Source organism: Salvelinus alpinus, chromosome 20 (genome assembly GCF_045679555.1).
Source record: "Salvelinus alpinus chromosome 20, SLU_Salpinus.1, whole genome shotgun sequence".
In the NCBI taxonomy this organism is placed as follows: domain Eukaryota; kingdom Metazoa; phylum Chordata; class Actinopteri; order Salmoniformes; family Salmonidae; genus Salvelinus; species Salvelinus alpinus.
In genome coordinates, this window is record NC_092105.1 from 11,978,002 (window position 1) to 12,004,406 (window position 26,405).

The 26,405-nt window shown below is 45.8% G+C and overlaps 1 protein-coding gene across 4 annotated transcripts in view; it reads right to left on the reverse strand.

Annotated features, from left to right (window-relative positions):
• LOC139546307 (anion exchange protein 3-like) overlaps positions 1-26,405 on the reverse strand; it is a 91,039-nt gene that overhangs the window by 7,445 nt on the left and 57,189 nt on the right. For 3 of the 4 annotated variants that reach the window (XM_071354521.1, XM_071354525.1, XM_071354523.1), the window contains 14 exons: positions 24,294-24,439; positions 22,113-22,293; positions 21,688-21,823; positions 18,643-18,817; positions 13,069-13,177; positions 12,160-12,344; positions 11,684-11,903; positions 10,826-11,044; positions 10,300-10,448; positions 9,567-9,761; positions 9,148-9,351; positions 8,833-8,922; positions 8,473-8,639; positions 1,096-1,349 (listed from right to left, as the gene is read on the reverse strand). In XM_071354521.1, the coding sequence (XP_071210622.1) occupies positions 1,096-1,349; positions 8,473-8,639; positions 8,833-8,922; positions 9,148-9,351; positions 9,567-9,761; positions 10,300-10,448; positions 10,826-11,044; positions 11,684-11,903; positions 12,160-12,344; positions 13,069-13,177; positions 18,643-18,817; positions 21,688-21,823; positions 22,113-22,293; positions 24,294-24,439 (2,430 nt within the window). The remainder of the gene's footprint in view (positions 1-1,095; positions 1,350-8,472; positions 8,640-8,832; positions 8,923-9,147; positions 9,352-9,566; positions 9,762-10,299; positions 10,449-10,825; positions 11,045-11,683; positions 11,904-12,159; positions 12,345-13,068; positions 13,178-18,642; positions 18,818-21,687; positions 21,824-22,112; positions 22,294-24,293; positions 24,440-26,405) is intronic. The other variant, XM_071354522.1, reaches the window with a different exon arrangement.

Here is a 26,405-nt window from a genome sequence, read left to right on the forward strand (position 1 = left end):
AACTAAATGTTAACCCACAACTAAATGTTAAGCGAGGACTAAATGTTAAATCACAACTAAATGTTAATCCAGAACAAAATGTTAATCCAAAACTAAATGCTAATCCAGAATTAGATGTTAAAACATAACTAAAGGTTAAACAAAATGAAATGTTAACCAGAACTAAATGTTAACCAGAACTAAATGTTAACCAGAACTAAATGTTAAGCTAAAACAAAAGGTTAAGTACGGACTAAATGTTAACCCAGAACTAAATTTTAATCCAGAACAAAAAATTGACAAGCTTTTTGTTCAGGTGGAACAGCAAACAGGAACATAAATACAAGGTTTGTTAATTTTAAATCACAGAGGAAGCCTTGTTATACACAGATAAATAACACCTCTACAACCAGAGGAAGCCTTGTTATACACAGATAAATAACACCTCTACAACCAGAGGAAGCCTCCAACTTGTAAGTCGCTCTGGATAAGAGCGTCTGCTAAATGACTTAAATGTAAATGTAAATGTATACACAGATAAATAACACCTCTACAACCAGAGGAAGCCTTGTTATACACAGATAAATAACACATCTACAACCAGAGGAAGCCCTGTTATACACAGATAAATAACACCTCTACAACCAGAGGAAGCCTTGTTATAGACAGATAAATAACACATCTACAACCAGAGGAAGCCCTGTTATACACAGATAAATAACACCTCTACAACCAGAGGAAGCCTTGTTATACACAGATAAATAACACCTCTACAACCAGAGGAAGCCTTGTTATACACAGATAAATAACACCTCTACAACCAGAGGAAGCCTTGTTATACACAGATAAATAACACCTCTTCAACCAGTGGAAGCATTGTTATACACAGATAAATAACATCTCTACAACTAGACTGAAGTCACTGTCAACTCATTGTCTGTTTATTTTCCTATTTCTTGGTTTGCTTTCCATGTTACTTTCCCGAGTCCTGATTCAAAGACACCTCAGAATGGACCACTATATACTATGAGGAACACCTTCCTTCACATCACAACAACCACCCCAGGACCTAGATATCCAAACCAACCCTTTCCAGAACAACAGCATCCTCCTCACCCACGAGCACGGCGACTACAAGGCCTGTCAACCGTTGCTCCTTCACCTCCTGGATCACAGGCTTCTCGCCGGGCGCTGTGGCCTTGCTCATGACAGTAAGGGCGTTGACGTGCGTGACAGAGCGCACCGTGGCCGCGGTGAGCCAGGGCAGGCCTAACAGAGGGCACATGGCGCCCAGCGTGACGATGAGCAGCAGGTCAAGGTGGAAGCCAGAGCCCTTGACCAGGCGACGTTCCTTCTTGCTGACGATGAGTCTGGGATGGGGGAGAGGGGGGTAAGGGAGGTGTAAATAAACACTGCTGTACACACACACATACATACAGAAACACATTCGTGCAAAATCATACACACACAGATATGCGTGCAAAATCACACACACACACACACACATGCATAAACACAGACTATAAGTGCAAAATCACATACACAAACGTGAGCATGTTCACATACACACTAGAAAATGCACAGCACATATCCTTTATGTGTTCCAGGACACCACAAGTAGAAAGAAGCCCTATTTTCATGTTGTTATTTGTTGGTTATCGTTACACAGAGTATCTGGTTCTGTGCCTGTGATATGAAGATCGTAATTGTGTAACGTCTTTCCTCTTCACTTTACTACAATCTGATTGGTTAATTCAAGAGATGGATCAGGTGTCTGTTGGTTAACACTAAAAGTCAAGGATATGTTTTGTACAATTCTACAAAGTCCTCAATAAAAAAGTTGGCCTATTTTAGTTTCCGTTACAATAAAAACATTACAGTATAATCCATTTGATCAACTTTATTTGTATATTTGATTAGTAATAGAGTTATAGAACTAAATAAAGACCAGTTACAGATTCTTCTGACAAAGTAGAAATGAAAAAAGATAATAATAACTTAACCAGCCAGGTGAAGTGATTTGCCGTATTCCAAAACAAAAGCATCAGTGCATGAACAATTGTAAAGGATGAATTGCATGAATAAATATTCTGAAGCGGTTGCGTGGCAGGGTCTCTCTGAAGCGCTTACGAGGCAGGGTCTCTCTGAAGCGGTTACGAGGCAGGGTCTCTCTGAAGCGGTTATGAAGCAGGGTCTCTGATGCGGTTACGAGGCAAGGTCTCTCTGAAGCGGTTACGAGGCAGGGTCTCTCTGAAGCGGTTGCGTGGCAGGGTCTGTCTGAAGAGCTTGCGAGACAGGGTCTCTCTGAAGCGGTTGCGAGACAGGGTCTCTCTGAAGCGGTTGCGTGGCAGGGTCTCTCTGAAGCGGTTGCGTGGCAGGGTCTCTCTGAAGAGGTTAGGTGGCAGGGTCTCTCTGAAGAGGTTAGGTGGCAGGGTCTCTCTGAAGCGGTTACGAGGCAGGGTCTGTCTGAAACGGTTGCGTGGCAGGGTCTGTCTGAAGAGCTTGCGAGACAGGGTCTCTCTGAAGCGGTTGCGAGACAGGGTCTCTCTGAAGCGGTTGCGAGACAGGGTCTCTCTGAAGCGGTTGCGAGGCATGGTCTCTCTGAAGCGGTTGCGAGGCATGGTCTCTCTGAAAAAGTCCACCCCATACCTATCAGACCATAATGACTCCACATCATGCTCGGACATACAAGAGTGCAATAAATGCTTTGAGTTCATCCATAGACATGTCCCATGTACTGTTTCCTTTTCTGTGTGCATGAACAACAGTACAATCTCATGTACAATCTCTCACATCTGCATGTCACATAAACTCGCCACTCTTTTCTACCCAAACCGTACCACCCCCCCAGATTCCTGTCTCACTGTACCATCCCTCCCAGACTCCTGTCTCACCGTGCCATCCCTCCCAAACTCCTGTCTCACCGTGCCATCCCTCACAGACTCCTGTCTCACCGTGCCATCCCTCCCAGACTCCTGTCTCACCGTGCCATCCCTCCCAGACTCCTGTCTCACCGTGCCATCCCTCCCAGACTCCTGTATCATCGTACCATCCCTCCCAGACTCCTGTCTCACCGTGGCAGTTGGGATCACCGTCTCAGTTGGCTCTGTTCTGGTTTTTCTGCGGCGAGGCTCAGGCTTCGGAGGCAGAGGCTTGAAGTCAACATCAGAATCAGATGAAGACTCTTCATCAGCAATGTCGATTTCTAGATCAATATCTGATCCTTCATCCGACTCCAACTCCAACTCAACGAAATTCTGCAGCATTTGCAATGCTGTCAGTGGGTTCATTCGTTTGGTTGGGCTTGCCATTGTGAACTACACACATTGTGTTGTACTTAGTGTCTGATTTGACTCATTGAGGGGAAATTTAACACTTTTTTCCAGCCTTTTATAATAAAATAATTAGACCGCCCACAACATCCACAATTCTTCATCATCATTAAACTTTTGGTCTAAATTCAATCACCATCTTCCCCCTCCTCATCATTCAGTTCATTGAAGTCACATGCACCATTATACGTTTCTATTGCCCATTCATCCGGAATAGCATATTTTAATTTAAAGTTTATTATGTTACTAGTTTTTGCTTAGTAGGCAGAGCAATGCTGCCGTGCGAGTGGTCATGTGCTGAATGCATGGACAGCACGGATATTCTTGGAAAAGGTGACATTTGGAAATAGAGCTGCACCTCCTGAATTCTGAGAATTATTTGACAAAGGTAAGTGTAATAGAAACTGCAGAATATGCTAACAGAATACAGGCTAACTCTTATTATGTGTGAAATTAGTTTCGATTGGCCGGCTGTGCAGCTTGACTGGCATCGTTTAGTCAAGGATTTTGCATTATTCTAAAGGCATATTGCAACACATAGCATGTTTTCATTTCACTTACAATACATTTGATTAGTAATAGAGTTATAGTAAATAAAAGTCCCATAATAACTTTTTATGAATTAAAACAGAGAATGGTATCAACCCACAAGACCTGCGGTCAAATAACTTGCTGCTGATGAATAGGCATAACACAAACTCATCAGTACACTATTGTCTTTCTAAATTAAATCAACCTCTTTACCCTCCTTGTCATTCAGTTATTCCTAATTTAAATTACATTTTGAAGTAAGATGCACAATTATCACCCATTCACCCATTTGTCATTCATTCAGTGAGGAGAGAGAGACTCATTAGCGCCTGGCTGAGTTTCAACGTCTTACAGCACATTGTCTTGGAGACTGGCTGGGTACCAACGTCCTACAGCACATTGTCATGGAGCCTGGCTGGGTATCAACGTCCTACAGCACATTGTCTTGGAGCCTGGCTGGGTATCAACGTCCTACAGCACATTGTCTTGGAGCCTGGCTGGGTTTCAACGTCCTACAGCACAATGTCTTGGAGACTGGCTGGGTACCAACGCCCTACAGCACATTGTCTTGGAGCCTGGCTGGGTATCAAAGTCCTACAGCACATTGTCTTGGAGCCTGGCTGGGTACCAACGTCCTACAGCACATTGTCTTGGAGCCTGGCTGGGAACCAACGTCCTACAGCACAATGTCTTGGAGCCTGGCTGGGAACCAACGTCCTACAGCACAATGTCTTGGAGACTGGCTGGGTACCAACGTCCTACAGCACATTGTCTTGGAGCCTGGCTGGGAACCAACGTCCCACAGCACACTGTCTTGGAGCCTGGCTGGGTACCAAATCAAAACTTTATTTTTCCCATGCGCGGAATACAACAAGTGTAGACCTTACCATGAAATTCTTACTTACAAGCCCTTAACCAACAGTGCAGTTCAAGAAGAGTTAAGAAAATATTGACCAAATAAAATAAAGTAAAAAAGAATCATAAAAAGAAAGACAAAAATAATAACAATAACGTGGCTATATACAGGGGGCACCGGTACCGAGTCAGTGTGCGGGGGTACAGGTTAGTTGAGGTAATTTGTACATGTAGGTAGGGGGGAAGTGACTATGCATAGATAACAAACAGTGAGTAGCAGCAGTGTACAAAAAGGGGGGGGTCAATGTAAATTGTCCGGTGGCGATTTTATTAATTGTTCAGCAGCCTTATGGCTTGGGGGTAGAAACTGTTGAGGAGCCTTTTGGTCTGAGACTTGGCGCTCCGGTACCACTTGCCGTGTGGTAGCAGAGAAAACAGTCTATAACTTTGGTGACCGGAGGCTTTGACAATTTTATGGGCTTTCCTCTGACACCGCCTATTATATAGGTCCTGGATGGCAGGGAGCTTGGCCCCAGTGATGTACTGGGCCGTGTGCACAACCCTCTGTTGCGCCTTACACATGCCGAGCAGTTGCTATAACAGGCGGTCATGCAACTGGTCAGGATGCTCTCGATGGTGCAGCTGTATAACTTTTTGAGAATCTGGGGACCCATGCCAAATCTTTTCAGTCTCCTGAGGGGGAAAAGGTTTTGTCGTGCCCTCTTCATTACTGTCTTGGTATTTTTGGACTATGATAGTTCGTTGGTGATGTGGACACCAAGGAACTTGAAACTCTCGACCCACTACAGCCCCGTCAATGTTAATGGGGGCCTGGTCGGCGCACCTTTTCCTGTAGTCCACGATCAGCTCCTTAGTCTTGTGCACATTGAGGGAGAGGTTGTTGTCCTGGCACCACACTGCCAGTTCTCTGACCTCCCAATAGGCCGTCTCATCATTGTCGGTGACCGGGCCTACCACTGTTGTGTCGTTAGCAAACTTAATGATGGTGTTGGAGTCGTATGTGGCCACGCAGTTGTGGGTGAACAGGGAGTACAGGAGGGGACTAAGTACATACCCCTGAGGGGCCCCAGTGTTAAGGGTCAGCGTGGCACACGTGTTTTTTGCCTGCCCTTACCACCTGGGGGCGGCCCTTCAGGAAGTCCAGGATCCAGTTGCAGAGGGAGGTGTTTAGTCCCAGAATCCTTAGCTTAGTGATGAGCTTCGTGGGCACTGCGGTGTTGAACCCTGAGCTGTAGTCAATGAACAGCACTCTCACATAGGTGTTCCTTTTGTCCAGGTGAGAAAGGGCAGTGTGGAGTGCGATTGAGATTGCGTCATCTGTGGATCTGTTGGGGCGGTATGCGAATTGGAGTGGATCTAGGGTGTCCGGGAGGATGCTGTTGATGTGAGCCATGACCAGCCTTTCAAAGCACTTCATGGCTACCGACGTGAGTGCCACAAGAGATAATCATTTAGGCAGGTGACCTTCGCTTCCTTGGGCAAAGGGACTATGGTGGTCTGCTTGAAACATGTAGGTATTACAGACTCGGCCAGGGAGAGGTTGAACATGTCAGTGAAGACACTTGACAGTTGGTCCACGCATGCTTTGAGAACATGTCCTGGTAATCTGTCTGGCCCAGCTGCTTTGTGAATCTTAAAGGTTTTGTTCACATCGGCTACTGAGAGTATTATCACACAGTCATCCAGAACAGCTGGTGCTCTCGTGCATGCTTCATTGTTGCTTGTCTCGAAGCAAGCATAAAAGGCATTTAGCTAATCTGGTAAGCTCACGTCACTGGGCAGCTCGCGTCTGGGTCTCCCTTTGTAGTCCATAATAAAGCCAGAGCCGGTGTGGTAGGATTATATCTTAATCCTGTCTTGACGCTTTACTTGTTCGATGGTTCGTCTGAGGACATAGTGGTATTTCTTATAAGCGTCCGGATTAGTCTCCCGCTCCTTGAAAGCAGCAGCTCTAGCCTTTAGCTCAATACCAACGTCCTACAGCACATTGTCTTGGAGCCTGGCGGGGTACAGTTGAAGTGGGGAGTTTACATACACTTAGGTTGGAGTCATTAAAACTAGTTTTTCAACCACTCCACAAACTTCTTGTTAACAAACTATAATTTTGGCAAGTCAGTAAGGATATCTACTTTGTGTATGACACAGGTAATTTTTCCAACAATTGCTTACAGACAGATTATTTCACTTATAATTCACTGTATTACAATTCCAGTTGGTCAGAAGTTTACATACACTAAGTTGACTGTGCCTTTAAACAGCTTGGAAAATTCCAGAAAATTATGTCCTGGTTTAGAAGCTTCTGATAGGCTAATTGACATCATTTGAGTCAATTGGAGGTGTACCTGTGGATGTATTTCAAGGCCTACCTTCAAACGCAGTGCCTCTTTGCTTGACATCATGGGGAAATCAAAAGACATCAGCCAAGACCTCAGAAAAAAAATTGTAGACTTCCACAACTTCAAAACGCCTGAAGGTACCACGTTCATCTGTACAAACAATAGTACAGAAGTATAAACACCATGGGACCACGCAGCCGACCACGCAGCCGTCATACTGCTCAGGAAGGAGACGCGTTCTGTGTCCTAGAGTTGAACGTACTTTGGTGCGAAAAGTGCAAATCAATCCCAGTACAACAGCAAAGGACCTTGTGAAGTTGCTGGAGGAAACAGGTACAAAAATATCTATTACCACAGTAAAACAAGTCCTATATCGACATAACCTGAAAGGCCGCTCAGCAAGGAAGAAGCCACTGCTCCAAAACTGCCATATAAAAGCCAGACTACGGTTTGCAACTGCACATGGGGACTAAGTTTGTACTTTTTGGAGAAATGTCCTCTGGACTGATGAAACAAAAATAGAACTGTTTGGCCATAATGACCATCGTTATGTTTGGAGGAAAAAGGGGGATGCTTGCAAGCTGAAGAACACCATCCCAACCGTGAAGCACGGGGGTGGCAGCTTTGCTGCAGGAGGGACTGGCGCACTTCACAAAATCGATGGCAACATGAGGAAGGAAAATTATGTGGATATATTGAAGCAACATCTCAAGACATCAGTAAGGAAGTTAAAGCTTGGTCGCAAATGGGTCTAACAAATGGACAATGACCCCAAACATACTTCCAAAGTTGTGGCAAAATGGCTTAAGGACAACAAAGTCAAGGTATTGGAGTGGCCATCACAAAGCCCTGACCTCAATCCCATAGAAAATTTGTGGGCAGAACTGAAAAAGTGTGTGCAAGCAAGGTGGCCTACAATCCTGACTCAGTTACACCAGCTCTGTCAGGAGGAATGGGCCAAAATTCACCCAACTTATTGTGGGAAGCTTGTGGAAGGCTACCTGAAACGTTTGACCCAAGTTAAACAATTTAAAGGCAATGCTACCAAATACTAATTGAATGTATGTAAACTTCTGACCCACTGGGAATGGGATGAAAGAAATAAAAGCTGAAATAAATCATTCGCTCTACAATTTTTCTGACATTTCACATTCTTAAAATAAAGTGATGATCCTATCTGACCTAAAACAGGGAATTTTTACTGGGATTAAATGTCAGAAATTGTGAAAAACTGAGTTTAAATGTAGTTGGCTAAGGTGTATGTAAACTTTCGACTTCAACTGTATGCATGAGCCAACCTGTATCCTGATCACAAGCTGATCTAGTCTAACACATCTGACAGGCACCACTATACGGATTGACACTCTCTTCACTGAACAAAAGTGAACTGTTTTACCATAGCAACCTGCAACACTTACGAGGTGATCTGTGTCTCCATGAAGATGAGGATGAAGACGAGGAGGGCGGGCACCACCGATGCCCCCATCATCCACGCGGGGAAGGGCTTGAGGTCGCCGAACGGACTGATGAACCAGCCCCGCTTGTCAGGAGACGTGACTGAGAAACCAGACGGTACATTCAGCTTCTGTAAAACCCCAAGCGACAGGAACAGGACCAGTTGTTATGACGAGGAAGTACAGGAGAGTTGGTTGTGAGAGACGTTATTTAAATATTCAATGTGTTAGTGGTGTGTGAGTTAGGGCGTGTAGTTATCAGGGATGGAGTGGAGCCTTTAGATATCTGTACGGATAGATGTAGGAGTTAGTTGTCATGGTTACCTGGGTATATGTGTCGGGGACAGAGTAACTCAACAGTACAGAGAACAGGATGGAGATGGGGATGCCAAAGTCTCCGATGATTCTTCTGGCCTTGGGGGATCACATGATAAAAGTGAATTCTTCACATCATAGGGTCACTTGCAGAGATCATATAGGCCTAAAACAGGAAATTCATACTGCATCCATAACACTTCAAGTTTTTTGTGATCAAATTGTTATTGTAATTTGTAAGACAGATACACATAGACAAAAATTTGACATGAGCCCATAGAAAACACATGAGGGGTTTCTGAGAAAATGGCTGCGATAGGTTACCTTCCCGCCCAGGAATCGACTGTTGCGCAATTTCCTAAGGAAGTAGGCCACAAAGAAGGTACCAAGCATGAGGATGAAAGACAGCAGGGCCGTGTTGGGTTGGTTTAGGATGGGGCCGTGGGGGTCTGTGGGGTTGGTGAACTCCATGCCGGGAAGGCCAAAGGCAGGCGGGTAGCTTCTCATCAGAGGATGCTCCTGGAATACCTGTAAAAAGCAAAAATACCCATGTCACAGTCAAATGGACGGATCCCATGCAACCAGCTGGGACTTACCATAAAATGATTTATTTGAATTTCAGTGATTATTATATGCCAAATACCACATCTGGTCAATTTGATCTATTCTATTATTTTCCAAAGAACAACAAAGTTACAGCCCCTTAGACTGTCGTCATGTAAAACATTGTCTACTGGTTGTACCTTGATGAGCTTGGAGAAGGTCTCGTAGATGAAGATGAGTGAGATGAGGAAGGCAAATATTTCCTGGGTGAAGGGTGAGATGTATTTAACCAAGAAGCTTCCCTCGGCCGCCACTATCAACAGCACTATGAAGACGAGCCAGAAGCCGATCCACACCCGGCCCGTCAGGTACTCAAAGCCCTGGGCCTGGCAGAACTGAGGGTGGAAAAGGGAGGGAGGGTTAAATAGATGTTTAACCTTTTACCGCAGAGGGCTAAATCAGGGTTAGACAGAGTTTCTTGGTAGTCTTAAACAAATCTACTTGGAAACAAAAGTATACACCTCACACACATGGTTTTTGCCTTAGAATAAAGAAGACACATGTACCACATCAGATATAGAGTTGAAATGTATTACATTTTAAATGTGCATCCCAAAATTACACTTTACATACAGCACAGAAGACTGAAATATAACAAAACCGTTTGGCATAGAAACACCTTTCAGCGGGTTTAAAAAAATATTGTTTATTATTTCTGATAAAATGTATAACATTCCACCCATGACGCCACTAGGTCGTTTGACTGCAGGAGAGGGCTATTAGGCTCAGAATAGGAGAAAATAGGTTTTCAAACGGAACATGAACTTTCCTAACGTTGTCATGACAATTTTTTTAATGTATAAAATGACTGTGATTTTTGGATGGATTATAATCTACCATCGCCATGCTGTAAATATGTTTCTGTTCAGGCACCTTGTAGAAGGCCTCCTCAAACACCAGCAGGGGTCCTGAGAAGCCGATGATGAGGAGGGGCTGTCCAGCCATCAGAGAGAAAAGTACCCCCAGGGTCGCTGTGGAGATGATGAGCTCAGACACTCCCATCATGCCCTCTGTTTTCTCTCCTGTTTAAATGGAAAGGCAGAAGGATATTGACAGACAGTTTTAAACGTCCTCTCATTCAGTAACAGCTACTTTCTAGTTATTGAGAACACTGTACAGTAACAATGAACGAATCAGTATCTAAAACCTACAGTGACATGTACAGTAGAGATACAAGGAAATGGTGATGCCCAGCTAGCTAGGTCGTCACAAATGTTTTTCCAAATTTGAGGATCTATCAAGCTAGCTGGTTATTTAGCTAGCTAGCTCTTTATGGAGTACACATCCTCTTAGGACAGATAGCAAACATGTCATTGTTTGTTCTGACAAGTCAGTCAATCACATCCTTGAGGTAGAAGAAAAACAATTATTGTGGGCATGAGCCCCCATGCTCTCTTACCCAGCAGCCCTCCAAAGGTGATTGTGGGTGAGAGGGCGGCGAAGTAGATGAAGATGACAGCGGCGATGCACTGTGAGTCCAAGGCGTCCTTGATGTCGCTGGCGTAGCGCGGGTAGCGCCGCCTGATGTCATGGATGAGGCCTCCAAAGGGGATGCCCGACCTCTTCATGGGGTCCACCTCCTGATCCTCCTCATCTTCCTGCTCATCCTGGCTCACCTCTGCAGTGCAGTACAGACAGACAGACAGACAGACAGACAGACAGACAGACAGACAGACAGACAGACAGACAGACAGACAGACAGACTTGCACATTCATTCATTCTACTTGCACATTCATCTTCTGCACATCTATCGCTCCAGTGTTTAATTGCTAAATTGTAATTATTTCGCCACTATGGAATATTTATTGCCTTACCTCCCTAATCTTACTACATTTGCACACACTGTATATATATTTTTCTATTGTGTTATTGACTGTACGTTTGTTTATCCCATGTGTAACTCTGTGTTGTTTGTGTCACACTGCTTTGCTTTATCTTGGCCAGGTCGCAGTTGTAAATGAGAACTTGTTCTCAACTGGCCTACCTGGTTAAATAAAGGTGAATTAAAAAAAGAAATTTTTTTTTAAAGACAGGCAGGCAGACAGACAGACAGACAGAAAGAAACTTATGCCTGTGATTCTCAATCTAGTCCTGGGATCCTAAACGGGTACATATGTGCTTCACACATAAGGTATCGGCTGAATAAATGAATGGTCTTAGAAAATATACCCTTATTGTTATATATGGACTGTATGAATACAAAAAATACAAAAATAAAAAGTAATTAAAACAATCAATCAAAGACATTATAATCACCTTTGGTCTCCTGGTCTGTCCAGGGGGTGGTGTGGGTCTTGATGTTCTCTCTCTCCTTCCTCTTGCGCAGCATCTGCTTCTGGAAGGAGGCCACTGTCTTCAGCAGGTCCTTGCCTTCCACGTCCGACGGGGGGATGACGATGCTGCAGTCCAAGAACTCATTAATGCCGTTCAGCAGGTCCTGCCGGTCGTCCGCAAAGTAGGCCACCTCGTGGAAGTTCTGGGGAGGTTTTTAAAGAGATGGGCAATGGTCTTTAAGATCTTGAAGAACTGATTCCCTGACCCAGATTTAGCCTAGTTCTTGACTTGGAAGCACTTTCAATGGAGGTTGATTACTGATGATTTTTCTGTCCAGGACTAGTTTTAATCTGACTCCGGGAAACCAGCCCTGAATGTTTGTACTATTGGTACCATTTACAGCTCAGAGGAATTAGGGAAAAAGTTGTGTGACATTTTTTTTCTTCCAGGTTGGCTACCTTGTCAGACATGAGGGTGGAGAAGGAGCGTCCAATCTCATGGTAGTCCATGTTGGACTGAGCGGGTCCAAGCAGTGCAAAGAGGAAACGGACCGGCACCGGCACCTCCAGGACCGACTCCAGCAGGACCGCCTCACTCAGCCTGATGAAGGCCATAGCTGGCTGCTCCAGGAAATCCACGCAACCTGAGGAATGACACACAGTGGAGGATCTCTGGGAACAATGCTTGTGCTGATGGTTGATGGCTAACAAAGGCAAGTTATGCTAACAATGACTGGACTGGATATATCCAACGGGTGATTCCAGGGCAGCTATTTTGTTTGAGAAATCAAACAAATCTATCACTGTCAGGGGAGAGGTGAGTTGTGCCAGCTAGAAATTAAATGAATTGGTATACAGGGTTCACCCCAGGATTTTTGAACAAGGTGGTACTGCTGAGTACGGCGGGGGGTGGAGGCGGTGACTGGAGAGGGGAAGTGATTCAGAGATTTTTGTTTTTTTTAACACCTATAAGTAACTGCCATTTCCTGCAATCTAGAGCAAAAAAAATACTCTATTAAGGTATGGTGCATGGCCTTAAATGATAACAAATAAAGTAAAAAAAAAATATATATATATATATATTTGACATAGTGGCACAGCCAGTCCACAAGGTGACACAGCGCCACGCTTGCATTATTTGGGGAGAACCCTGGTACACAACGCCTTAGGCCTATCACGTGAACGGAAAAAGTCAATATTTACAAATGTAGCCTGGAAATACATGTACATCCAAAACACACGCAACATACATTCAGACACACACATACAAACACCTACACACAAATACACACATCACACACTCCTGCACACATGCTTGCAAATAGGCACCCGCACCATCGCCCACACGCACACACTCCTTAATCTTACCCACTAAGACCACAGTTGCTTCTGCGTCCTTGGGAATCTTGGCTAGGAGTTTTGTGTGTTTGGTAACCTGTTGTTGGAGAGCCATCGGCAGGGGGGGATGGAGTGATTTCTGATGTGATAAACCAGACAAACGTTAACAGGTGGGTAAAAGATAAACTTCAGAATTTATTTCATGTCAAATCAAATCAAATCAAATCAAATCAAATTTTATTAGTCACATACACATGGTTAGCAGATGTTAATGGGAGTGTAGCGAAATGCTTGTGCTTCTAGTTCCGACAATGCAGTAATAACCAACAAGTAGTCTAACCTAACAATTCCACAACTACTACCTTATACACACACAAGTGTAAAGGGATAAAGAATATGTACATAAAGATATATGAATGAGTGGTGGTACAGAACGGCATGGCAAGATGCAGTAGATGGTATAGAGTACGGTATATACATATGAGATGAGTACTGTAGGGTATGTAAACATAAAGTGGCATAGTTTAAAGTGGCTAGTGGTACATGTATTACATAAAGATGGCAAGATGCAGTAGATGATATAGAGTACAGTATATACATATGAGATGGGTAATGTAGGGTATGTAAACATTATATTAAGTGGCATTGTTTAAAGTGGCTAGTGGTACATTTTTACATAATTTCCATCAATTCCCATTTTTAAAGTGGCTGGAGTTGAGTCAGTATGTTGGCAGCGGCCGCTAAATGTTAGTGGTGGCTGTTTAACAGTCTGATGGCCTTGAGATAGAAGCTGTTTTTCAGTCTCTCGGTCCCTGCTTTGATGCACCTGTACTGACCTCGCCTTCTGGATGATAGCGGGGTGAACAGGCAGTGGCTTGGGTGGTTGTTGTCCTTGATGATCTTTATGGCCTTCCTGTGACATCGGGTGGTGTAGGTGTCCTGGAGGGCAGGTAGTTTGCCCCCGGTGATGCGTTCTGCAGACCTCACTACCCTCTGGAGAGCCTTACGGTTGTGGGCGGAGCAGTTGCCGTACCAGGCGGTGATACAGCCCGACAGGATGCTCTCGATTGTGCATCTGTAGAAGTTTGTGAGTGCTTTTGGTGACAAGCCGAATTTCTTCAGCCTCCTGAGGTTGAAGAGGCGCTGCTGCGCCTTCTTCACAACGCTGTCTGTGTGGGTGGACCAATTCAGTTTGTCCGTGATGTGTACACCGAGGAACTTAAAACTTTCCACCTTCTCCACTACTGACCCGTCGATGTGGATAGGGGGGTGCTCCCTCTGCTGTTTCCTGAAGTCCACAATCATCTCCTTTGTTTTGTTGACGTTGAGTGTGAGGTTATTTTCCTGACACCACACTCCGAGGGCCCTCACCTCCTCCCTGTAGGCCGTCTCGTCGTTGTTGGTAATCAAGCCTACCACTGTAGTGTCATCCGCAAACTTGATGATTGAGTTGGAGGCGTGCATGGCCACGCAGTCGTGGGTGAACAGGGAGTACAGGAGAGGGCTCAGAACGCACCCTTGTGGGGCCCCAGTGTTGAGGATCAGCGGGGTGGAGATGTTGTTACCTACCCTCACCACCTGGGGGCGGCCCGTCAGGAAGTCCAGGACCCAGTTGCACAGGGCGGGGTCGAGACCCAGGGTCTCGAGCTTGATGACGAGTTTGGAGGGTACTATGGTGTTAAATGCTGAGCTGTAATCGATGAACAGCATTCTCACATGGGTATTCCTCTTGTCCAGATGGGTTAGGGCAGTGTGCAGTGTGGTTGCGATTGCGTCGTCTGTGGACCTATTGGGTCGGTAAGCAAATTGGAGTGGGTCTAGGGTGTCCGGTAGGGTGGAGGTGATATGGTCCTTGACTAGTCTCTCAAAGCACTTCATGATGACGGAAGTGAGTGCTACGGGGCGGTAGTCGTTTAGCTCAGTTACCTTAGCTTTCTTGGGAACAGGAACAATGGTGGCCCTCTTGAAGCATGTGGGAACAGCAGACTGGGATAAGGATTGATTGAATATGTCCGTAAACACACCAGCCAGCTGGTCTGCGCATGCTCTGAGGACGCGGCTGGGAATGCCGTCTGGGCCTGCAGCCTTGCGAGGGTTAACACGTTTAAATGTTTTACTCACCTCGGCTGCAGTGAAGGAGAGCCCGCAGGTTTTGGTAGGGGGCCGTGTCAGTGGCACTTTATTGTCCTCAAAGCGGGCAAAAAAGTTGTTTAGCCTGTCTGGGAGCAAGACATCCTGGTCCGCGACGGGGCTGGTTTTCTTTTTGTAATCCGTGATTGACTGTAGACCCTGCCACATACCTCTTGTGTCTGAGCTGTTGAATTGCGACTCGATTTTGTCTCTGTACTGGGACTTAGCCTGTTTGATTGCCTTGCGGAGAGAATAGCTACACTGTTTGTATTCGGTCATGCTTCCGGTGGCATGTGGCATGTGCTAACACAAAGCTTTTACCAGACATTCACAGCAAATGCACAGGCTCTTTCCTTGGCCTCAGTTGCTCACATTTATAAAAAAAAAGGCTACGTTTGTCAATTTTACAGACTGTTATGAACCTCGAACAGTCGAACAGTAAAACAGTCGAACAGTCGAACAGTGAATATCAGTGTTTTATAGCATACACCAGGGGTCGGCTAAATGCCCGTGAGGGATTTTTTTTTGGAAGTTCAGCGTTACAGCCGTGATTGGCAATGTTCCCGCGTTAGTGCAGACAGCATTCAGGGTAAATGCTGCCTATGTCGGCTCATTCTGAAATTACCTTTACATTTCTATCGCACAATCTATAACACTTCAGTGATCCAGATGACCCTTAGATCACTTTATTGGTCAATTGCACACTAATTGAAATTTGACTGCTTTTAAACCAAAAGACACACCTACATTCTTAACTAGGCAAGTCAGTTAAGAACATATTCTTATTTTCAATGACGGCCTAGGAACAGTGGGTTAACTGCCTTGTTCAGGGGCAGAACGACAGATTTTGTACATTGTCAGCTCGGGGATTAGATTCAGACGACTAGATTCAGATTAGACGACTAGATTCAGCTTCGGGCCGATCTTTGCGGAGTGGATGGTCATGGGGGCCGAAACATAATTATAATATTTTGTACTCTGCAAATTGATCCCAACTAAGCTCAAAAAGAGATTGTATTTGAAAATAACAATAAATTCATAACTTGATTACATTGAGACATGATCACGTATGTTTCTTTGTTTGTCCCCACAAAGTTTTTGTCATAAACAAGACTGTAAAATCACTGTAAAATCACCAAGAATTCATATATATATTTTTTGCTGAATTCTTGGTGATTTTCCAGTGATTTTCCAGTCTTGTTTATGACAAAAACTTTGTGGGGACAAACAAAGAAACATACGTGATCATGTCTCAATGTAATCAAGTTATGAATTTATTGTTATTTTCAAATACAATCTCTTTTTGAGCTTAGTTGGGATCAATTTGCAGAGTACAAAATATTATAATTATGTTTCGGCCCCCATGACCATCCACTCCGCAAAGATCGGCCCGAAGCTGAATCTAGTCGTCTACCCCTGACATACAGAAATCGACAAAGTGACAAAGGTACGAAATGGTAAAATCCCTTTTAAATGTTTTTAATACGACTGGAGTTATTGATTTTTATGAGTTGTATGACATTTTCCAACGTTTCAAGCCACGGGGCACTTTACAGTTTCACAGTCAAGAAGTTTTAACAAGGAGCACCTCTGTAAGCTGACTAAGAACCTAATTCGCCACATGTGGAGTGGCTAATAGGAGCTTTCTTTCTGTTTCCAATTCCAATAACTATCTGTGTTTCTCTGTTTCCCACCGTGGCTGCATTACTGTACTAGCCGCATATATCTGATGTTTTAGTACACTCGATAATGCCCTCAAACTCAACTCTGGACCTCAAAGCCAGTTCCACTGCTTTTTTAAATTGTTTCCCTCTAATCAGGGACATATTTACACTTGGGACACCATGTGGGTGTACTTAATGATCAGGTAGAAGATAAAACCAGCAGGCTGTGGACTTCGTAGGGTCAGGGTTGAATACCCCCTGGCCTAATGTATGTTATAGACAGGTGTATATAATGGGGTCAAAATAGAATAGGATATGACATTTCAAGGTGGAATGTTTGTAATATCCTCCATGTCTCAGAACTTGTAATCATCTACTTTAATGACTCCTCTACTGTTTTCAGAGGAATTGGACAAGGCTATTGAGCCACGAAGCAGTGTGGTCTGTCCATCTGAAGGACGATTCAGGCGTGTGACTCAGATGCAGACACAAATATAAAATTACAATTGTCTCCGCAACTCTAACTGTACTGGACCACAACTGTAAACATCCATCTCCACTCCAGCCTACTGTTTAAGATGAAGAACTACTGGGCTCTATTCAATCCGTATAATGGAAGTTCAGCGTTACAGCCGTGATTGGCAATGTTCCCGCGTTAGTGCAGACAGCATTCAAGGTAAATGCTGCCTATGTCGGCTCATTCTGAAATTACCTTTACATTTCTATCGCACAATCTATAACACTTCAGTGATCCAGATGACCCTTAGATCACTTTATTGGTCAATTGCACACTAATTGAAATTTGACTGCTTTTAAACCAAAAGACACACCTACATTCTTAACTAGGCAAGTCAGTTAAGAACATATTCTTATTTTCAATGACGGCCTAGGAACAGTGGGTTAACTGCCTTGTTCAGGGGCAGAACGACAGATTTTGTACATTGTCAGCTCGGGGATTTGATCTTACAACCTTTCGGTTGCTAGTCCAACACTCTAATAACTAGGCTACCCTGCTGCCCCACATACTGCACGGTCGGAACTAGAAGCACAAGCTTTTCGCTGCACTCGCATTAACATCTGCTAACCATGTGTATGTGACCAATACAATTTGATTTGATTTGATATACAGGTTTTGGAGAGGTGCATGGGGCTGCCACACTGGGCACACTAACCACTAGGCTGCCCGTCTAACCACTAGGCTGCCTGTCTAACCACTAGGCTGCCTGTCTAACCACTAGGCTGCCCGTCTAACCACTAGGCTGCCCGTCTGACCACTAGGCTGCCCGTCTGACCACTAGGCTGCCCGTCTGACCACTAGGGTGCCCGTCTGACCACTAGGCTGCCCGTCTAACCACTAGGCTGCCCGTCTAACCACAAGGCTGCCCGTCTGACCACTAGGCTGCACGTCTGACCACTAGGCTGCCTGTCTAACCACTAGGCTGCCTGCTGGACAAAATGAAATAAAGAGCAACATTCTTCCTAAGCAGCACCCAAGCAGCCTCCAAGCAGCAACCAAGCAGCCTCCAAGCAGCATCCAAGCAGCCTCTAAGCAGCACCCAAGCAGCCGCCAAGCAGCCTCTAAGCAGCCTCCAAGCAGCACCCAAGCAGCACCCAAGCAGCACCCAAGCAGCACCCAAGCAGCACCCAAGCAGCCTCCATTCTAAGCAGCACCCAAGCAGCCGCCAAGCAGCAACCAAGCAGCCTCTAAGCAGCCTCCAAGCAGCATCAAGCAGCACCCAAGCAGCACCCAAGCAGCATCCATCTCCACACAAGCCTATAGATGTGCACTAAACTAAACAGACAAGCTCACAAACACATCTCTGCTCTGCTGCTTCTTTTCATGGTGGAGGACCTCTTTAGGATCTTCAGCCACTAGGGGGACCGTGGTGTCGGGAACGTGGTTGTGGTTGCGTTGGAAGCTACCGTGAAGGCTTTTAGTAGAGTGGTTGCGATGGAAAAGGCCCTCCTTTTCGTCGTTGGGGTGGCTGGAAGCAGGAGATACAGGAGGTTGTATTACATTAACAGCATGGGGCTGGGAGAGGGACACAATGCAATAGGATTGGAACTTCAGGTTGTTATACTATATAATGTGTTCCTTCAATAAGTTGGTGAGTGGCTGATAGTTTATGCAGACAGAAAGGAAAGGAAACAGAAAGGGAACAATCCTCCATACATACTGTCCAACAGCTCTTTCAGCATATGGGCTCCACTGGATTGTAATGGGTGTGTCCCTGTTAACAAAGACACTGCAGTGTGTGTGTGTGTGTGTGTGTGTGTGTGTGTGTGTGTGTGTGTGTGTGTGTGTGTGTGTGTGTGTGTGTGTGTGTGTGTGTGTGTGTGTGTGTGTGTGTGTGTGTGTGTGTGTGTGTGTGTGTGTGTGTGTGTGTGTGTGTGTGTGTGAGCAGGCCCCTCACAACACACAGACAGTTTGATCACACTCCCGCTCCAACCCAATGGTGACATCACCACCATCATTAGGTCCGTTTGCTCTCGTTACCCGCCTCCCGAGTTGGACACAAAAGCGCAACAAAACAAAGGAACAAGGTGTGACACCACACCGGATTGTGCTCAGGCAGCGCCCAGACTGAGTAAGCCATGAGCTAAATTCTACAGCCACCTTGATGTCTTTCTTTCCACATCATCAATTCCTATGTTGAACTGGCTCAGCCAATTAGACAGCTTTTTCCCATGGAAAGCAGCTGGTGACATGGTCGGAAACGTTGCCGAAAGGTTTCAACTGATGGGGTGTGTGTGACGAGGCCTGGTGGCGTGGGTGTTGATCGCCGTCTGTTATGTGTATGTGTGTGTGTGTGTGTGTGTGTGTGTGTGTGTGTGTGTGTGTGTGTGTGTGTGTGTGTGTGTGTGTGTGTGTGTGTGTGTGTGTGTGTGTGTGTGTGTGTGTGTGTGTGTGTGTGTGTGTGTGTGTGTGTATGCTGCACATACAGTGAATCTCTCTGAACGGTTGACAGAGGTGCCACCTGGCCCAGTTTGCTCTATGGTTGGTGACAGACTGTCAGGTGACTTGTCACTGACCCTTGGTGTGACATGGCGTACAGGAAGGTTGGCATCATAAGACAGAGACTAGGCAGGTGCTACTTCTGGGATGAAGCCAGAATACCTTGACAATGTATGGACTTAATACAACTGAAACCATATTTGTCCTCAAGCTTCAATATCACAACTATAAAAAGGACTTTGATTTCCATAAGAGACATTATTGATGCTATTTCCCTATTGTCCCCCCTGACAGACTCTGAAATGAGGTGATTGTAACCTATACCAATCCAAAGGCTCTTTTGCAACAGGTCTAAAAGAATACACTAATACAACACAACGATCGATCTCAGACACTGACCCCAAAAGGCCGAGAGTTATCCATCCGATCATCCAAAAGGCATACCATTAAAATAAAAATGGATGATTGCTTCAAGCAAACACCAGGAACACACCACAACACTAGTCAGAAAACCATGACTGATGAGTCTCCGTAAAACATTCATGTTCCACCACAGAGTAACTGGAGACACCATGTTAAATTAATACTGTTGATGGACAAACATGGTACCATTCTGTCCTCTTCTTCACTGGAGGGCTTGGGGACAGAGCTGGGACCAAGCTGGGCCTAGGGACCAAGCTGGGACTAGGGACCAAGCTGGGCTTAGCAAAAACTGAATCTGAGGTCAGAGACCGATAGAAGGGAGGGTTCACACATATTGAAAAGGTGTGTGTGCATGTGTATAGCTTGAGATGCATTGATGCCACATAGGCCTGTGAACAAATGTAAGGCAACTTTTGGGGTTGTACTGAACTGTGGCAAACCACCACATTGAAGACAACAAAACACACATAGAGAAAGTCTTCCTTTATCCTTCATTCATGTGTTCATCCTGCTCTGCCCTCATCCTAATCACATTTGACTGCTGATATTAATCAAGCCTTTTTTCTCCATGATACTGTATAATTCTGGTTGAAATCTATCATGTGCCGCCAACGCAGCAGCTCTGTTAGGGCAAATGGTAATGAACTGTAGATCAATAGATAGATAAACCAATGGAGGCTGGGAGGGAGGGTTGGCATCGGGGTGATACTCTTTTGTATTTTCATGTAGGACAGAAATGACTTATATTTGAATTAAAACTCTGCAGTAGCTTATTTCACCGGGGAAGTCACATTGAGATTTACATCTCTTTGTCAAGTGAGTTTTTTTTCTCAAATGTTTTATCTGTCTTATGCAACAATCTCTGCTGTCTACTGTTGACCTCTCACTTGTAATCCTGGTTTGAGGTCCAACATCACTTACTGCAACCCCTGTAGATGTGGCCTCTCAATGGCACTCTATTCCCAGAACCACAGATCCTATGGGCTTTGGTAAACAGTAGGACCAGAACCACAGATCCTATGGGCTTTGGTAAACAGTAGGACCAGAACCACAGATACTATGGGCTTTGGTAAACAGTAGGACCAGAACCACAGATACTATGGGCTTTGGTAAACAGTAGGGCAGTACATTTTTGTTTGTTTTCTTTTTTAACTAGTTTATTTAGTAAATATTTTCTTAACTCTATTTCTTCAACTGCATTGTGGGTTAAGGGCTCGTAAGTAAGCATTTCACGGTAAGGTCTACTACACCTGTTGTATTCCCCACATATGACAAATAAAGTTTGATTTAATTTGAAAAGTAAGACACTACATCGGGAACAGGGTGCCGTTTGGAAAACAGCCCTGGACTTCCTCTCTCTGATTGACATCTGATTAAGACTTAGGGGTGATGATACACGTTCTTGACAGCATGTATATTAACGGGTGTGGAATCTTAACGTCCTCTGAGCTAAAGCCTGGGTAGATGACCACTCACTGGTGTTTGAGCAGCAGGGCGCGGAGCACGTTGGCCCGGTCCTCCGCTCTGATCTGGTCTGACATGATCATGGTCTCCACCACCAGGTTGGCGATGCCAGGCAGAGTGGTCTGCTCCAGGTCCAACAGGACGACACCTTAGGGTGGCATGGAGGGGGGAGACAAGGTTTAATGACTGGGTGTGTATCTGTGTGTGTGTGTAACTCTGTGTGTGTGTGTGTGTGTGTGTGTATCTGTGTGTGTGTGTGTGTGTGTGTATCTGTGGGTATCTGTGTGTGTGTGTATCTGTGTGTGTGTGTGTGTGTGTGTGTGTGTGTGTGTGTGTGTGTGTGTGTGTGTGTGTGTGTGTGTGTGTGTGTGTGTGTGTGTGTATCTGTGTGTGTGTATCTGTGTGTGTGTGTGTATCTGTGTGTGTGTGTGTGTCACCATGTGTGATGGTCCTGCGGAGCTCCAGCAGGCTGCGGAAGGAGAGTGAAGCCACATGGGGTTTTCCCCAGCGGTCTGTCTCCTCCTCCACGTCCTCCTCAAACTTGATCCAACGAGCCGTCTCCTTCCAGCGCATCTTCTGGTTCTTGTCCACTATCAGCTCATTAAGCTCCACAAACACCTACAGGTACCAAACAGACAACTAGTTATCCATAACTTCACCTACAGGTACCAAACAGACAACTAGTTATCCATAACTACAGGTATCACCTACAGGTACCACACAGACAACTCGTTATCCATAACTTAATCTACAGGTACCACACAGACAACTAGTTATCCATAACTTAATCTACAGGTACCAAACAGACAACTAGAAATCCATAACTTAATCTACAGGTACCAAACAGACAACTAACAGACAAAATATCTTCAGTAGGTCATATGATTGAGTGTAGTCTGGGCCAGGAGTATGAAGGTGAACGGAAAGGCACTGGAGCAACGAACCGCCCTTGCTGTCTCTGCCTGGCCGGTTCCCCTCTCTCCACTGGGATTCTCTGCCTCAAACCCTATTACAGGGGCTGAGTCACTGGCTTACTGGTGCTCCTCCATCCCGTCCCTAGGAGGGGGTACGTCACTTGTGCTGTGGGGGAGATCTTCAAGGCTATACTTGTCTCAGGATGGTAAGTTGGTGGTTGAAGTTATCCCTCTAGTGGAGTAGGGGAGTGGGGGCCGTGCTTTGGGCGGAGTGGAGTGGGGGCCGTGCTTTGGGCGGGGTTATATCCTATCTGTTTGGTCCTGTCCGGGGGTATCGTCGGACGGAGCCACAGTGTCCCCCGACCCCTCCTGTCTCAGCCTCCAGTATGTATGCTGCAATAGTTTATGTGTCGGGGGGCTAGGGTCAGTCTGTTATATCAGGAGTATTTCTCCTGTCTTATCCGGTGTCCTGTGTGAATTTAAGTATGCTCTCTCTAATTCTCTCTTTTTCTCTCTTTCTTTCTTTCTTTCTTTCTTTCTCTCTCTCGGAGGACCTGAGCCCTAGGACCATGCCTCAGGACTACCTGGCCTCATGACTCCTTGCTGTCCCCAGTCCACCTGGTCGTGCTGCTGCTCCAGTTTCAACTGTTCTGCCTGTGGCTATGGAACCCTGACCTGTTCACTGGATGTGCTACCTGTCCCAGACCTGCTGTTTTCAACTCTCTAGAGACAGCAGGAGTGGTAGAGATACTTAGAATGATTGGCTATGAAAAGCCAACTGACATTTACTCCTGAGGTGCTGACCTGTTGCACCCTCGACAACCACTGTGATTATTATTATTTGACCCTGCTGGTCATCTATGACCATTTGAACATCTTGGCCATGTTCTGTTATAATCTCCACCCTGCACAGCCAGAAGAGGACTGGCCACCCCTCATAGCCTGGTTTCTCTCTAGGTTTCTTCTTAGGTTCTGGCCTTTCTAGGGAGTTTTTCCTAGCCACCATGCTTCTACACCTGCATTGCTTGCTGTTTGGGGTTTTAGGCTGGGTTTCTGTACAGCACTTTGTGAGTAAAGCTGATGTTAGAAGGGCTATATAAATACATTTGATTGATTTAGTTATCCATAACTTCACCAACAGGTACCAAACAGACAACTAGTTATCCATAACTTCACCTACAAGGTACCAAACAAACAACTAGTCATCCATTACTTCACCTACAGTTACCAAACAGTCAACTGTGTCTTCTTTTCTAGTCCAATAACCGAGAAAAATCAAGTAGATGTTAGATCTAACCTTCCAGGAACATTCAGGGGACCAAACAGTCACTCCGTTGCAAATGGGAGAGAATGTGATCTACTCAGATAACACTGATAGAAATAGTAAACAAATGTAGAACATATGTTCCCATGGTCACTGATTAAATCATACAGGCTAAAAATAGATCTCCTAAACTCATGACTGAGGGCTTAGGCCTATGTCATGACTCCAACAGGGGATTATGGCAACACGCGTTCTTACTGTAAAGTGAAGTCCTTACTGTAAAGTGAAGTCCTTACTGTAAAGTGAAGTCCCCTGGCTTTAGAGCTGCTTAATCTTTAGTAAAAAATTACTAGGAAGATCGTGTGCTATTAATTTTCTAATACATCCAATCAATTTATCAATTAACCAATCAACTGGCGCTGTGTAGTCTGATGTCTCACCTCATGGGTCTTCTTGTCAGCCACTCTCTTCTTCCTCTTCAGGCTGGACTGGGGCGGAGAGCTGTTGCTGTTCTGAGTGAGCTGGCATCGAGATGACTTCTTCACCAGATGACGCCTCACCCCAGGGTTGTCCTCCAATCGGTGACCTTAAAGCACCACAACAGGAGCTATTGTTAATGAGGTCAGCTGCAGAAAAGGTCAACTGTGTTCACTCAAAGGCCTACGATAGTACACACTCAGGTTGTCCAACTGATGTATGACACAGTTGACATTTGTTTTTATTTGTCTGCACAACAGAACCGTCTCCATCTTTTTTCTTTTTTTATCACAATCATTGTGCCAAATGCGTTATACAACCTGTGTGTACTAGGGCCAAAGACTGGCTGAGCACTTTCTCTATGGCGGTGCTATGTCAATAAAAAAATAATCAGATTTTAGGTGTTCATTAAAGTTTCCATTGGAAATAAAGAGAACAAAGAAATAAGGGGAAGCAGCAGGTGCATGAGGTAACTGAGGTTCTGTGCACAGCTAGGGTAACGCACAGGGGTGCTTATTTTGGGTGGTTCTTCATCCACAACAGACCAGTAGAAGCTAAAAATAATCCTTATTCAATTTTAAAGCTCTTCAGGCCACAAAACATATTTTATTGAATTTTGCGTAAATGGCATTATCTACTCATCAGGAGAGGGACCAGACGAGCCTGTAGGGGGAGAGGGCCTGGTGAGGCTATAGGGGGTGGAACGAGGGAGAGGGCCTGGTGAGGCTATAGGGGGTGGAACAAGGGAGAGGGCCTGGTGAGGCAAGAGGGGTGGAACAAGGGAGAGGGCCTGGTGAGGCTATAGGGGGTGGAACAAGGGAGAGGGCCTGGTGAGGCAAGAGGGGTGGAACAAGGGAGAGGGCCTGGTGAGGCTATAGGGGGTGGAACGAGGGAGAGGGCCTGGTGAGGCAAGAGGGGTGGAACAAGGGAGAGGGCCTGGTGAGGCTATAGGGGGTGGAACAAGGGAGAGGGCAAGGCTATAGGGGGTGGAACGAGGGAGAGGGCCTGGTGAGGCTATAGGGGGTGGAACAAGGGAGAGGGTAAGGCTATAGGGGGTGGAACGAGGGAGAGGGCCTGGTGAGGCTATATGGGATGGAACGAGGGAGAGAGCTTGGCGAGACAATTGGGGTGAAGGCCTGGAGGGCCTGGAGAGTCTATATAGGGAGAGGGCCTGGAGAGGCTATTAGGGGTTGGAACGAGAGAGAGGGCCTGGCGAGGATATATGGGGTGGAACGAGGGAGATGGCGAGGCTATAGGGGTGAGAAGGCCTGGAGAGCCTATAGAGGGTGGAATGAGGGAGAGGGAGAGGCTATAGGTGGTGGAATGAGGGAGAGGGCGTGGCGAGATGATAGAGGGTGAATGCCTGGTGAGGCTTTCGGAGGAGAGGGCCTGGAGAGGCTATAGGGGGAGAGGGCCTAGTGAGGCAAGAGGGGTGGAACAAGGGAGAGGGCAAGGCTATAGGGGTGGAACGAGGGAGAGGGCTTGGTGAGGCTATATGGGGTGGAACGAGGGAGAGAGCTTGGCGAGACAATTGGGGGTGAAGGCCTGGAGGGCCTATAGAGGGTGGAATGAGGGAGAGGACGAGGCTATAGGTGGTGGAATGAGGGAGAGGGCTTGGATAGTATAGGGGGTGGAACAAGGAAGAGGGTCTGGAGAGGCTATAGGGGGAGAGGGCCTAGTGAGGCTATGAGGGGGTGGAAAGAGGGAGAGGGCCCTCTAAGGACAACGTTTGGGGGAAAAGGCTAGCCAGGTATGTGTGTGTGTGTGTGTGTGTGTGTGTGTGTGTGTGTGTGTGTGTGTGTGTGTGTGTGTGTGTGTGTGTGTGTGTGTGTGTGTGTGTGTGTGTGTGTGTGTGTGTGTGTGTGTGTGTGTGTGTGTGTGTGTGTGAATACTCTTGTGTGTATTCAGATGCTCGACCGTGGGCTGTGTCATCTCCCTGGGGAATGGGGGTGGGACCTCACTCACAGCTTTGGGTAGATGCTAGATGCACTGCCAATCAGAGGGCTGGTTTTGCAGACAATCTGGGGAGAAGACCAGACCACCTCAAGGCCTCAGCTGCTCTGTGTTGTGTTCTA